Genomic DNA, 14,467 nt, shown 5'->3' with positions numbered 1-14,467 from the left:
TTTTTCAGTGGATTACTACAAATTATAGGCGACATTAAACTGAAATCTATTTGGGCCAAAAAAGAATAAATAACTAAAATAATAGGGATCCATAAATACGCACACCATTAAACTAATACTTTGCTGAATTTATGGCTGTATTCAGTCTTTTTGGCTAGGGGGTCTATCAGCATGGCACATCTAGAATTGGCAATCTTTGCACACACGTTCTTGCAGTAACTAGAAATCTGACAGATTGAGGGCATCACCTGTGTACATCGCCCTCTTCAAGTCACTCACAGATTTTGAATGGGATGCAGGTTTGGGCCATTCCATAACTTTGATCTTTTGTTGATTTGCAGATAAGAATGCTAAGGGTCATTGTCATTCGGAGAGGTGAAATGCCTCTTCATTTTCAGCAGGTTTTAGGATTTGCTGCAAAATTGACTCATATTTGGAACTGTTCATAATTCCCCCCCCTTGTCTAAAACGCCATTTCCTGCTGCAAAAAGTAAGCCTCAAAGCATAATGTTGCCTCCACTGCGCTTCACTGTGGGTATGGTGGGATTTTTTTTATGATATGCAGTGTTGGATTTGTGCTAAACATACCTTCTGCAATTATGGCCAAAAATTCAACCTCAGGCAAGAAACCATAACATTTTCACACATAACATAGCCAGGCTTGGATGTTTTTCTTTGTGAGAAAAGGCTGCCCGTCTTGCCACCCTACCTCATAGGGAGACTGTTGTCTCATGCAGTGTGCAACCTGTACTTGACAAATTTCTGAAGGTTCTGTAAATGTTGCTGTTGGCATCTAGAAAGCCTCTTGCACCCATTCTCATCTTGTCTTTCCATTAATTTTTGAGAGGCTCATCTAGTTATAATGTCACTGTTGTGCCAAATTTAAGTCACTTTTTTACTGGCCATGTTCACAGTGTTCCAGTGGGATCTCATTGTTGAAAGATATTAGTCAGAAGGGGACAATATAATATCAAATCTATATTAGATATACATCAAATATATATATTTGATATTATATTGTCCCCTTCTGACTAATATGACAATGAGATCCCTTTGATGTGCTGTAAGCTGTTTACAGACCATGATTTTTACTGTAAAATGCAACTAAGGAACAGCTAAACTATATATGGGGTTAATAAAATCACTGGAAATGATGGCAGCTGTGCACTGACTAGCGAACATGAGCTAAACTGTGATTGGCTAATTCTGAAAACAACCAGATCCCTAATTATAAGAGGAATATTCACACTTATGTAACCACATTATTTTAGATGCTTTATTTTTACCTGCCCCCTCTAAATAATCTCAGTTTGTTTCTCAATGGATTTGTACAGATTATGGGTGACATTAACCCCTTCACGATGTATGCAGATACACACATGAATGCAGATACACACAGTGTCCGCATCTTTCCTCGCACTTGATAGCTGATTTAATCAGCCATCAAGTGCCTCTTAACAGCCATGGGTGGAACGGAGATCCACCCGTGTCTGTTAACCAGTTAGATGCTGCTGTCAATCACTGACAATGTCATTTAACATGTGCAAACAGGAAGCAAATCATTGATCCTGCTCATCGGACAGCCTGCCACGTGATCATAGGGCTCCGATGGGCTGACATGACATCTGGGGGTCTGAAGACCCCTGTACCCGTGATCACGATCATCCTGTGAACGACGGCCAGTGTTCATAGGAGATCACTATTTCTACTATGGATAGCAGAGCTGAATTTTTTATGCATGCACCATCTTATGTAATACCTGTACTGTAGGCGGTGATGGAAACAGATCTTTAATGGATATAGGTTTCGCAATCTCCTAAAACAAACCAGATATAAAAATGAAAAACATTAAAAAAAAGGGGTTTATTTTGGTCATGTCGAGGGTACAGAATTTCCACCGCACTCTCCAAATAGGATAACACCAGTGATGAGCGAACGTGCTTGGATAAGGGGTTATCTGAGCATGCTCGGCTGCTATCCGAGTATCTTCGGCATGCTTGAATAATATGTTCGAGTCCCAGCAGCTGCATGTCTCGAGGCTAACAAACGGGCAATCCTTGCATGTGTTGCAGCCACGGGGACTCGAACACCATATTCGAGCAAGCCCAAGATACTTGGATAGCAGCCGAGGACATACTTTTTAATAAGAAAAACTCTAGCTAAAAAGTGTGTGCGTCTTCTAGTTCAGGTTCCTGAGATGGAAGAAAACGCCGACACCGCGTCCTCCCCGATCACTGAGAAAAGTACGCTCTAATCTATGTGATTGGTGCAGAGCAGGAGAGGAAGCTGCCGGGACCTATATGGAGACTGAAAGAGCGGAGCAGCTAAAGGACTTTCTACCCGATTAACTCAAGGACTTTTTAGATCATGTGAACAGTAACATGCCTAAAAGGAACTTTAAGATGCTAATGTATAGTGTGTGAGTCGCGAGTCTAAATTTGCATGCAGTCTGCATATGTAGCAGAGCTGTGTGTGTGTGTGTCCATATGTGCATATGTAGCAGACCTGTGTGTGTCCATATGTGCATATGTAGCAGAGCTGTGTGTGTGTGTGTTTCTCCATATGTAGCAGAGCTGTGTGTTTCTCCATATGTGCATATGTAGCAGAGTTGTGTGTGCGTATTTCTCCATAGCTGCATATGTAGCAGAGCTGTGTGTGCGTGTTTCTCCATATATAGCAGAGCTGTGTGTGTGTGTTTCTCCATATGTGCATATGTAGCAGAGCTGTGTGTGCATGTTTCTCCATAGGTGCATATGTAGCAGAGCTGTGTGTGCATGTTTCTCTATATGTGCATATCTAGCAGAGCTGTGTGTGCGTGTTTCTCTATATGTGCATATGTAGCAGAGCTGTGTGTGCGTGTGTTTCTCCATATGTAGCAGAGCTGTGTGTTTCTCCATATGTGCATATGTAGCAGAGTTGTGTGTGCGTATTTCTCCATAGCTGCATATGTAGCAGACCTGTGTGTGTCCATATGTGCATATGTAGCAGAGCTGTGTGTGTGTGTGTTTCTCCATATGTAGCAGAGCTGTGTGTTTCTCCATATGTGCATATGTAGCAGAGTTGTGTGTGCGTATTTCTCCATAGCTGCATATGTAGCAGAGCTGTGTGTGCGTGTTTCTCCATATATAGCAGAGCTGTGTGTGTGTGTTTCTCCATATGTGCATATGTAGCAGAGCTGTGTGTGCATGTTTCTCCATAGGTGCATATGTAGCAGAGCTGTGTGTGCATGTTTCTCTATATGTGCATATCTAGCAGAGCTGTGTGTGCGTGTTTCTCTATATGTGCATATGTAGCAGAGCTGTGTGTGCGTGTTTCTCCATATGTGCATATGTAGCAGAGCTGTGTGTGCATGTTTCTCCATAGGTGCATATGTAGCAGAGCTGTGTGTGCATGTTTCTCTATATGTGCATATGTAGCAGAGCTGTGTGTGCATGTTTCTCTATATGTGCATATCTAGCAGAGCTGTGTGTGCGTGTTTCTCTATATGTGCATATGTAGCAGAGCTGTGTGTGCGTGTTTCTCCATATGTGCATATGTAGCAGAGCTGTGTGTGTGTGTGTTTCTCCATATGTGCATATGTAACAGAGGTGTGAATGTTTCTAAGTGGCAGCGATATAACATGCACACAGGAACGATCTTTCACTTAAAACAGTCTATGTGGTTTATTTTCTCCATAAACCATGGAAGCATGAATAAAGGCAAACAGTCTTACATCAGACAGAGGACTCCTCAATGTTCATAGTAGAGCTCGGCTCTCTCAGGCCTGTGGGCACACAGGCTGTGCCATGTCCAGCTCACATAAACACAATCTCTTTCTGACCCCGGTCAGCATAACACAGATCCCTGTCCGTTACCTGTTGGTGGCGGCCACACACGTTCCCAGATGCCCCTTATCCTCAGAGGTATCCCACAAATATTTCTTACTGACCCCGATCAGTATCACTCACAGTTCTCAGTCCGTCCTCTTCGGAGGTATCTCACATACCACTCTGTAGCGTCCAGCCTGGACACAGGGTGGTCTGTCCACTCTCACAGACTCCCACACACTCACTGCCAAGTGCTAAACACACCTCCATCACCTAACTTGTAACCACACCCACAGATGGGGTATGGATCACCTGGGCTGGTCACGTGGTCATGACCTCACTGCAGGTCCTGAAACTCACAACCACACACACAGGGAAAAAGGGGTACAGTCAGCACCCTCATCCAGAGGTGAGGTAATATGGGTAACCAGACCCTCCCATCTCTCAAAGCTACCCGCAACCCAGACCCAGGTGCACTAAACGACATATTAGTGCTCATGTGCACTAAAGACAAAATATTCCGGGTTGCATCGCAGGGAACAGCCATCCCTGTGACATATACTGTACCTCCCATTAACTACGTGACCACCAGTCACACCACAATATGTAGCAGAGCTGTGCGTGCGTGTTTCTATATGTGAATATGTAGCAGAGGTGTGCGTGTGTGTAGTACAAACACTCCAGAATAGATTACCTCCCCCATTCTTCACTAGTATAATAAATCAGTAATAATGGTCCACTACACATTACACCACCAAGGAAGTTTTAATTAATAGTAAACACGTTTTTCCCATTTTCTTCCGTCTAAACCTGGGTTACGTTTTATGGCAATGACCGTCTTATAGTCAGCCTGAAAAATATGGTAAAGTTGAGCTCAAATCAAATCAGCAGGAAACAGTCACCCCCCAAAAAAGTAGGCACTACATTGGGCCCCCGCTGACTTCTATCATCTAATAAATAGATACGCTCTGCGATCAGATTGCGTTACTTTACTCGTCACCCTTGCTATGAATGTTTGGAATATTTTCACAATGGGTGAGCACAGCCTCATGGGAAAAAGTAGCACAACCAGATCACAATCTTCATTGGATAATAGAAGGCGACAGGATCCAGGGCAGTGCCAAGACTTTTTTGTGACCATTTTTGTGATGGAAGAAATTATTTTTCCTGCCATCTGTACGAACAGTTGCCCCTTTCTTGCAGAGCAGCCACATCACCTTACAGTCACCATGACAGGATTCTTACCACTTTCTTCTTTTCAAATTCTGTTACATGGTTGATGGCAACAGCGGAGTAACCGACTACAAGGGTGAAAAAGAAAAAGAGAGACTTAAGATAAAACGTTCGAATGAAGATGGATCTGAAACCACTTGGGGCCTGTGCCTGCCTCGACAATCCATAGACCTGTACGGGGTCTGTCTGTTAGGCTAGAACACGATGGGAAAATAAGCCAACAATAAGGATATGGAAAGCCAGGGTAAAAGTGACAAGTGGGTGGGAGCACCGCTGCATAGACTGGAGTTTGGCTGCTGCCAACAGGCCCTCTGCTGGTGATGGATCTTGCCCAGTTTTGATTTATATTCTCATTATGGCCAGTGACTAGTCAGGGCCAACAGGTTCTTTTATACATGCAGATTCAAATAGAGACTAATGAGCCGATCAAACCCACAAACAAATCGCAGCAGGACTTGTAACCTGCAGACTAAATGAGGGCACGTAGCAGATCAGTAAACAGCAGCTTGTTGACTGTTTCCATCTTAGAAAGTACTTTTTTTTTTTTTGGGTTGAAAATCAAAATGAACCGTAACGTAAAGTGATCGTCTGACAACACAAAGAGGCCTCAAATGGTTTAAGAATGTAAATGAATGAAATCTGAGTAGTTCTGAAAATTGTCCAAGTGACCCAACCTCAGCCCTTACCACGGGGTCCCAGAAGAGGAGTTTCTTCTCTGTAGAGCGTGAACGTTCGGACATAAAGCTTCTACCTCCTACCTGTGTCTCGGTAGATCAACCAAGCCAGGCCCCTTCTCTCAGCCTAGGCCGTGATGGGGCTTTGCCAGAAAGCAATTTCAAGTAGTCACAACTTAGCAGGGATTCACATATTAAAGGCTATTACTAATCTCGAAAAAAAAAATGTCCGGCATATCCACAAGATAAATTCATGTCCCACCCTTGTGACACACCCCTATCTCCAGAATGGTGGTCTCCCGATGCCCTCCACATTCAGGCTTAGAATAAATGGAGAGGTCTCCACGCACTTCCATGGGAGTTAGCTGAGCGAGCGTGCTTGGCTGTTTCAGTGACTCACACAGAAGTGAACAGAGGGAACCATTGATATGTGCAATCACCAGATAATTCATTCTCCACATCATCAGGTGGAAATGGGGTCCCAGAACCAAAGAAGATCCAGTTCCCAAATGTGGGACCGCATCCATCAAACATTTAAGGCCTATCCTGTGGTTATGTCCTAAATGACGACTATAGTAATTAAAAGGCCCTTGGAAATGGTCTATTATCCACTGTACTTACGGTGTGCCGCCATTTCTATAATACTTTGCAACTTCTTTACTTCCGTACAGTTTGGAATGTTCAGGTCCACAAACACGGCCATGCTGAAAGAGAATCGGGGCGCAGAAATATAAATATCCATTAAGTCACCTGTAGGCAATGACACGAGTCCCTCAGACACAGACTAAATCTAGCACTACAGGAAGCCAAAAAATACAAAAAACAACCCCACAATGCTCCATCACATGACACAGGTATGAAGGTATCTATTCTATTATTTCTAAACACTGTTTTTCGGTGATTCCTTTGAATCCCCATTCATACTGCACCCACACACACAATACACCATTTGAAAGGTAAACTTGCCCCCTTCAGGAAGAAAATAGCCAAACAAACCACAGATCCATGATTTATCGGTAAATACAGTTTAAACATTCATTTTCATTAACCTTCAGTAAGGAAAAATGACCTGCAGGTGGCACCACAGTACCCCAAAGCACACTACCAACACATTAGTAAACATGCACTGCTTTTTCACTGATTACTTCGCCCCACACACACGATACACCATTTGAAAAGTAAACTTGCTCGCCTCAGCTTGACCAGCTTGCTTTTGCTGAAATTGTCTGCGCCCCCGACGACCAACGTGCGAAAATTTTTCACGGGCCAATCTAGCAATGAATAAATCCTATTAAATGTGCAAAACGAAAACACCCTTGTACGGCGTATCCTCAGGACATGCTGTAAATGTCTAATGGGGGGGTCCTCCTCCTACCCTGTCTGGTGGCATGGCCGCTATGAGTGGAGAAGTGGCTGCACAAGAGCAGTCCCTCCATTCTCTTCTATGGGATTACCAAAAATATCCAAGAAAGCGTACACCACTATTTTCAGGACTCTCATAGAAGTGAATAGGGAGCCACACGTGCAGGACAGCCCCGCCATCGCAGGGCGGCCTCTCCATCGCAGGGTGACCCTGCTGTCACAGGGCTGCAGGGTGGCCTCTCCATCGCAGGGTAGCCTCTCCATCGCAGGGCTGCAGGGTGGTCCCTGATGTCAAGCGCCCCCATTGCTTTGAAAATGACGAGGTGCCCCAGGGGAGAAGGCGAGGATCAATGTTTGTGTTTTTTTTTTCTATGCATTGAACAGTTGGGTCGGCAAAACCGGGGACATGTACCAGGACCGGGGGCCGACATCTACCAGGACCGGGGGCCGACATCTACCAGGACCGGGGGCCGACATCTACCAGGACCGGGGGCCGACATCTACCAGGACCGGGGGCCGACATCTACCAGGACTGGGGGCCGACATCTACCAGGACCTGGGGCATAGACCAAGACGAAGGGCATATATATATCAGAATGGGGAGCATATACCTGGATGGAGGGGGGAAGCATTCCCGCTGTCTGCGGTCTTGTCCCCCTGCTCTCGTCGGTGCCTGCTCCCGGCATCAGTTGTTTTTTCTAAGCTAAACCCTCAGTATTCAGGGTAAAACGCTGCACTTGCCCTCCCCAGGTCCAGCGCAGTGTCTCTGATCTATGTTCGTCAGCAGCGCTGCTGCAATCACTGAGCTCCTCATCTGGTGCCCTGTTCAGAAGTCACTGAGCTGAGTGATTGGCTGCAGCGCTGCTCATGGGGTCGCTGACGCAGCGGTGCAGACAGCTCTGGAGCAGGCAGAGAGGTGATTTCCAGGTGAGCTCTGCTCTGCCGGCTACAAAGTCGCTAAATGTTTGCACAGACTGAATTACACCAACATGTTTTGCGCAAAAATTCTGTTTAAAAAAACCCCTAGATGAATAAGATGACGGCTATACGGCCACCACTCCGGCAGCCGTCCATGCAGAAGCCTGGGAAAGCTACATAACAATCCGCGCGGATACCCGATTACCACAAACAACCGAGAGTCGCCCGATCGCTACACGATCACCCACATCAGCCGCAGCCGAGGTCCCCCTCACGTGCCCGGGCTGCCGCTCCGAGTCTGAACTTCTCTGAAGAGGAAGAAACGCAGCAGTGTCCACGTGATCCCAGTTACCGTTCTGACCAATCAGAGCTTGGTAACAGATGCGGGCGGGGTGGACAACTATGACTATCCCTGGGTGAATTCCTCTGCCGGTACCATGCACTGTATGTGAGCGGCTGGGAATCGTTAGCGGGCGATGTTACTTTTGCCCTTGTGAGACTGCTCCCTGTATAACCACGTGGTTCGGTGTTTGGGGGCTCAGTTTGCTGTAGAGTGGTGGAAACTGGCCCAGTCATTGCCGGTGATCTGTCTGTCGGTGGCCCGGTCATTGCCGGTGATCTGTCTGTCGGTGGCCCGGTCATTGCCGGTGATCTGTCTGTCGGTGGCCCGGTCATTGCCGGTGATCTGTCTGTCGGTGGCCCGGTCATTGCCGGTGATCTGTCTGTCGGTGGCCCGGTCATTGCCGGTGATCTGTCTGTCTGTGGCCCGGTCATTGCCGGTGATCTGTCTGTCGGTGGCCCGGTCATTGCCGGTGATCTGTCGGTGGCCCGGTCATTGCCGGTGATCTGTCGGTGGCCCGGTCATTGCCGGTGATCTGTCGGTGGCCCGGTCATTGCCGGTGATCTGTCGGTGGCCCGGTCATTGCCGGTGATCTGTCTGTCGGTGGCCCGGTCATTGCCGGTGATCTGTCTGTCGGTGGCCCGGTCATTGCCGGTGATCTGTCTGTCGGTGGCCCGGTCATTGCCGGTGATCTGTCGGTGGCCCGGTCATTGCCGGTGATCTGTCGGTGGCCCGGTCATTGCCGGTGATCTGTCGGTGGCCCGGTCATTGCCGGTGATCTGTCGGTGGCCCGGTCATTGCCGGTGATCTGTCTGTGGCCCGCTCATTGCCGGTGATCTGTCTGTGGCCCGCTCATTGCCGGTGATCTGTCTGTGGCCCGCTCATTGCCGGTGATCTGTCGGTGGCCCGCTCATTGCCGGTGATCTGTCGGTGGCCCGCTCATTGCCGGTGATCTGTCTCTGGCCCGGTCATTGCCGGTGATCTGTCGGTGGCCCGCTCATTGCCGGTAATCTGTCGGTGGCCCGCTCATTGCCGGTGATCTGTCGGTGGCCCGCTCATTGCCGGTGATCTGTCGGTGGCCAGGTCATTGCAGGTGATCTGTCTGTGGCCCGGTCATTGACGGTGATCTGTCTGTGGCCCGGTCATTGACGGTGATCTGTCTGTGGCCCGCTCATTGACGGTGATCTGTCTGTGGCCCGCTCATTGACGGTGATCTGTCTGTGGCCCGCTCATTGACGGTGATCTGTCTGTGGCCCGCTCATTGACGGTGATCTGTCGGTGGCCAGGTCATTGCAGGTGATCTGTCTGTGGCCAGGTCATTGCAGGTGATCTGTCTGTGGCCCGGTCATTGACGGTGATCTGTCTGTGGCCCGGTCATTGACGGTGATCTGTCTGTGGCCCGCTCATTGACGGTGATCTGTCTGTGGCCCGCTCATTGACGGTGATCTGTCTGTGGCCCGCTCATTGACGGTGATCTGTCTGTGGCCCGCTCATTGACGGTGGTCTGTCGGTGGCCCGCTCATTGACGGTGATCTGTCGGTGGCCCGCTCATTGACGGTGATCTGTCGGTGGCCCGCTCATTGACGGTGATCTGTCGGTGGCCCGCTCATTGACGGTGATCTGTCGGTGGCCCGCTCATTGACGGTGGCCCGGTGATGTGTCGGTGGCCCGGTCATTGCCGGTGATGTGTCGGTGGCCCGGTCATTGCCGGTGATGTGTCGGTGGCCCTGTCTTACCGAGTCAATATGATGGACTTATGGTCCTTACATACGTAGCGCTCACTAATATACTAATTAAGCAAGAGACGAGAAGTCTGTGCTCAGTAAAACAATAGTATTTTATTCTATTAAAATCAGAGATATTAATGAATTAACATATGAATTTTAGCAGCAGTAGTCTAACATTACATGATCAATACATCATCTATTCATAGAGAAAGTAAGCATCAATATATTACCGGATATTGTAGCATCACTCCTCTATCGGGGGACTCGATTGGCGAGGAGGAAATATCCCGTAAAACTCCATCACAGAAGATATGCGTCCATAAGTCTCCTGGAACGTCCCTACTCGCCAGTGGAAATTCCCTCGGTTATATACAAACTGTTCCTAGATATGAATCTAGTCCTGCGCACTACAACTTCTACAATGTTTACACAAGCTGTACAGCTGCATAGTGAACATTTCAACTCGTGCTCTGCTTGTGTTACGCAAGCGCTGTATGGTTGTTTTTCACATTCCTTAATCATGTACTCAGAGAGGTCATTCAGCGGTCAAATCCCCAGTCTCTGGTAATGTTGTACTGAATACTTTTGAAAAGGAATAATAAGACCCGTGATCACCTACCTACCATCTGGATACCTTTTCTAATATCAATCATACATCATTCATATCACATAAGTATCACAATCGGTCCTTGAGCACGGGAATTATTTTCTACTTCTATAGGTCACCATCAGTACTTTTGGTTTCCTACAGAATATTTTGTATGCCATATAGCAATTCCACATTGAAAGGAGCATTACTATTATGGCAAGTACCAACACAGGGTGAATGATCCAATTTAGCATCTTTTGAGCTGAGGGAGAATGACCCTTGAATATATCATACCAATGATGAGAAGGAGCATCAGCTATTATAGACCCCATTTTTACAATTTTTCCTACAACTATGGTAGTTCTAATTAAATGCTGTTGTATTGTTTTATTTAAAACAGAAAGCATCTTCATACCCTCTTCTGAATGCGTAATAACATCTCTTAATTTAGTCACATTTAATTCCCAATTGTTTACTTCTAAAAGTTTAGGGTTCCACTGAACCGTTTCTTGTATAACTTGATCAGGAGTTAGTAAGAATGTGATTTTCCCATCGTATTGTGGATACATCCATCAAACATCCCACAAAGGGAGTTTGCATATCTGGTATTATAGTGGTATCTGTTACCACACAAACTTCTTGTGAAGCTATTTCTACTAACAATTTGAATGTTATAGGTAAAACAGTAAATTCACAGATATTAACGGTATTTTGCAATAGACAAGGTTCATATACTGTAGAATGTAATCTGCAAATCTTTCCGTCCAAAGTATCCTCACATAAACTTAAATCATGTACCAGTTGTGACTTGTATTGTTTAAGATTACTGTACTTGTTTCTATTATGTATACCCCTCCTCACATGTAAAACGCCATGGAATAAATGGCGCTATAATAATAATAAGAAAAACAGAAGGAGGAAGGCGCTAATGAATGTGTAATGTAATCCACCAGGGATGGACAGAGGCGGCCTAGTGCAAGATAGCCATCAATCACGGCAGCCATGATATGTTTGCAGCGATCGCTCATGCCGGTGCTGTCAGTCACCAGTGAGGGAGGTGGTGACGTATAACCAGTGGAGTGAGTAGTGCACTGAGGCTATAAACTTCAGTTATACTGTCAGCTTAACCTCACAGACTCACGTTTAGGCTGGAGTCACACACATCGTATAAAAACACGGTCCGTATTTTATGTCTGTAATACGCAGAAATGGTCCCTAAACAGTGCTCCGTATGTCATCCGTTGTCAGGGTGTGGCCGCATATTTTTCCCATGTAAGTAATCCGTATGCCGAGATTTTCTCTCAGGCTTGCAAAATGGACATATAGTGGAGCCCAATGACAGGTTTAATCCCAAACGAAAGAATAGATATATACACATAGAATATATATATATACATGTCATTGAGACACACATATGTATATATATATATATATATATATATATATATTTACATTTCATAGAGTTCTACATAGCAGAATAGCCGCAAAATCAATTGCCGGCTTCTGTAAAATCATTCCCCAACCCGATATGAAATGACACATGGTTTACTTACAGTAAACCATTTCATTTCATGTTTTTTTTTATGTCTTTCACTAGTAATTAGATGAGGGTTTGTGTGTAAAATTTGGGACGTCTAGGTGTTAATTGAAGGGGTTAATTCGTTGTAAAAAATTGCGTGGGCTCCCGAAGCAAAATCGCAACCAGAGAGGTAAAGCAGGTGAGTGAGGGCAGATTTTAATAGCCTTGAGAGGGACCATTGTTCTTGCCCCCCCCCGGCTACAAAAATGTGCCCCCAGACACCCCAGAAAAGGCGCATCTATACGATGCGCCTTTTCTGGCACTTATCCTCTCTATTCCCATTGCCCTGTATCGGTGGCTAATGGGTTAATATTAATGGCTTAATGTCATCTTGCAATACTGTATATGTGTCTCAATGACGTGTGTGTGTGTGTATATATATGTATTCTATGTGTATATATCTATTCTTTCGTTCCTTTATTAAACCTGTCAGTGTGAGTTTACTGTATCGCGCACTGAATTGCCGGCTTTTCTAAAGGACACCGGGTGCGTATTTCTCACAAGTCACACATCTGGTCCGTATGTAATGGATATTTTTTGCGCACCCATAGACTTGCATTGGCTTATTACAGGCGTAGTATGGTGACAATCGCAGCATGCTGCGATTGGCACGGCCCGTAAAATACGCACGAGAAATATACGGCTGATGGGAGCTGCCCCATAGAGAATCTTTGGTCCGTGTGCAATGCGTGGTTTTTACGCCTCTCACTCGCCCGTATTTCTAGTGTGACGCCGGCCTTATAGACTTATAAGATGGTATTTTACATACTTTTTTCTTGACCATTGATCTGTGTAAACAGGCTGCCAGTTACTGGATAAATAAGCACAATTCTCACCCATCGGGTTATTTGACTTTTAAGCTTAGAGGCATTCATCCTGTAATGCTGAGGACGATGATAACAATCATAGGAGCAGTCATTCCTTGCACATGAAATAGCGGTCAGCCTGTCTACACTGGTTACTTGCCATGTAACAGCCTATTGTGGTTCGATCAACGGCTGCAGTTGGCCAGTGTGAATGTGGACGTATTCTGCTTGTTTCCTCATTACGCAGACTCTAAGGCTGTGTGCCAACGTTTCGCTTTTTAAGCGTTTCCGCCGCGTTTTTCCTGCAGCGGAAGCGCTTAAAAAATGCTTAAAAAACGCATCCCATGCAATCCTATGGGATTCCTCAGTTGCTGTGCCCATGCTGTGGATTTTTCCGCTGCGGAATTGCATAGCGGTAAAATCCACAGCATGTCCATTATTTCTGTGGAATCATGGCGATTCCGCCGCCATAGGATTGCATTGAAACGCTCACTTTATGCATGTGGCTATGCACACCATGCGTAAAGTGAGCACTTCATGTGCGGATGGTACCCAGGGTCTGGAGGAGTGAAGACTCTGGTCCATGTCCTGGGTACCATATCACTGTAAAAAATAGAATTAAAATAAAAAATAGTGATATACTCACCCTCTGATGGCTCCCGGAGTCCTCCCGGCTCTCAGCCACGCGGCCAGCATCTTCCAGTCCCAGAAATGCATTGCGTGAATCACCTGCGATGACGTCACGGTCTCGCGAGCATGACGTCACAAAGGTCCATCGCCCAAAGCATCCCTGGGAACGGAATGTACCAGGAGTGCCGCGGAGGAGATCGGGGGCCAGCAGAAGGTGAGAATAGCCATATTTTTTATTTTTTTATTATTTTTACCATGCATAGGCAGCATCAATAGTAAAAGGTTGGTCACACTTGTCAAGCACTATGCTTGACAAGTGTGACCAACCTGTCAATCACTTTTCCAAGCGATGCTTCAAATTGCTTGGAAAAGTGCTAGCATTCTGCAAGCTAAAAACGCTTGTGTTTTGCGGGGAAAACCCATGCGAATTCCGCATGCGTTTTAACCGCAGCAGGAAGTTGCGGAAATGATGTGGACATTTCCGCAGCATTTCTGCAACGTGGGCACATAGCCTAAAACTACCCAATCCTGTCATGTTACTTAAAGGAGTTATCAAACACTTTGTGTTTTTTTTTCTAAAGGGCCAAGAACTTACTGGCAGGCGGTTGGTAGCTACTCGCCTGTTCTGCCTTGCAATGATCTGTTCCCGAATCAGACAGCTCTTGCCAGAGATTCTTCATCTTCCAGGGATGTCACATGGACAGCGCAGCTTCTTCTCCTCTTCTGCTCTGCTCTGTCAAGGAGACATTTTTGCAGTTATGCCGATTGATAGCCGGCTCCGCTCTACCTAACTGCGGAGAGCC

At 46.2% G+C, this 14,467-nt stretch overlaps 2 protein-coding genes across 12 annotated transcripts in view; one reads left to right on the top strand and one right to left on the bottom strand.

Moving 5' to 3' along the window:
• RPP30 (ribonuclease P/MRP subunit p30) overlaps positions 1 to 10,441 on the bottom strand; it is a 47,473-nt gene extending 37,032 nt beyond the window's left edge. Inside the window, exons 1-4 of one of the 2 annotated variants that reach the window (XM_073585916.1) lie at positions 10,291 to 10,441; positions 6,335 to 6,417; positions 5,052 to 5,107; positions 1,760 to 1,816 (exon numbers count right to left, since the gene is read on the bottom strand). In XM_073585916.1, coding sequence (XP_073442017.1) covers positions 1,760 to 1,816; positions 5,052 to 5,107; positions 6,335 to 6,416 — 195 coding nt within the window. In that variant the 5' untranslated portion in view covers position 6,417; positions 10,291 to 10,441. Of the gene's footprint in view, positions 1 to 1,759; positions 1,817 to 5,051; positions 5,108 to 6,334; positions 6,418 to 8,241; positions 8,382 to 10,290 lie in introns of those variants that run through there. The other variant, XM_073585915.1, reaches the window with a different exon arrangement.
• Positions 1 to 14,467, top strand: part of LOC141098268 (intelectin-1-like) — a 115,147-nt gene that overhangs the window by 27,293 nt on the left and 73,387 nt on the right. The window contains exons 1-2 of one of the 10 annotated variants that reach the window (XM_073585909.1): positions 8,471 to 8,486; positions 11,603 to 11,728. The exons of 1 other annotated variant lie outside the window; for it this stretch is intronic. Coding sequence is in view for 1 of the 9 variants with exons in the window: in XM_073585903.1 (XP_073442004.1) it covers positions 7,943 to 8,002 (60 nt within the window). In the remaining 8 variants the exon portion in view is untranslated. Of the gene's footprint in view, positions 1 to 7,938; positions 8,003 to 8,266; positions 8,368 to 8,470; positions 8,487 to 8,509; positions 8,575 to 8,921; positions 9,021 to 9,083; positions 10,272 to 11,602; positions 11,729 to 14,467 lie in introns of those variants that run through there. 8 more of the 10 variants (XM_073585907.1, XM_073585906.1, XM_073585904.1 and 5 more) reach the window with 8 other exon arrangements.

Source organism: Dendrobates tinctorius, unplaced genomic scaffold, assembly GCF_039654945.1.
Source record: "Dendrobates tinctorius isolate UK_male_01 unplaced genomic scaffold, ASM3965494v1 ptg000089l, whole genome shotgun sequence".
Classification (NCBI taxonomy): domain Eukaryota; kingdom Metazoa; phylum Chordata; class Amphibia; order Anura; family Dendrobatidae; genus Dendrobates; species Dendrobates tinctorius.
This window is presented reverse-complemented; position numbering and strand designations above follow the sequence as displayed.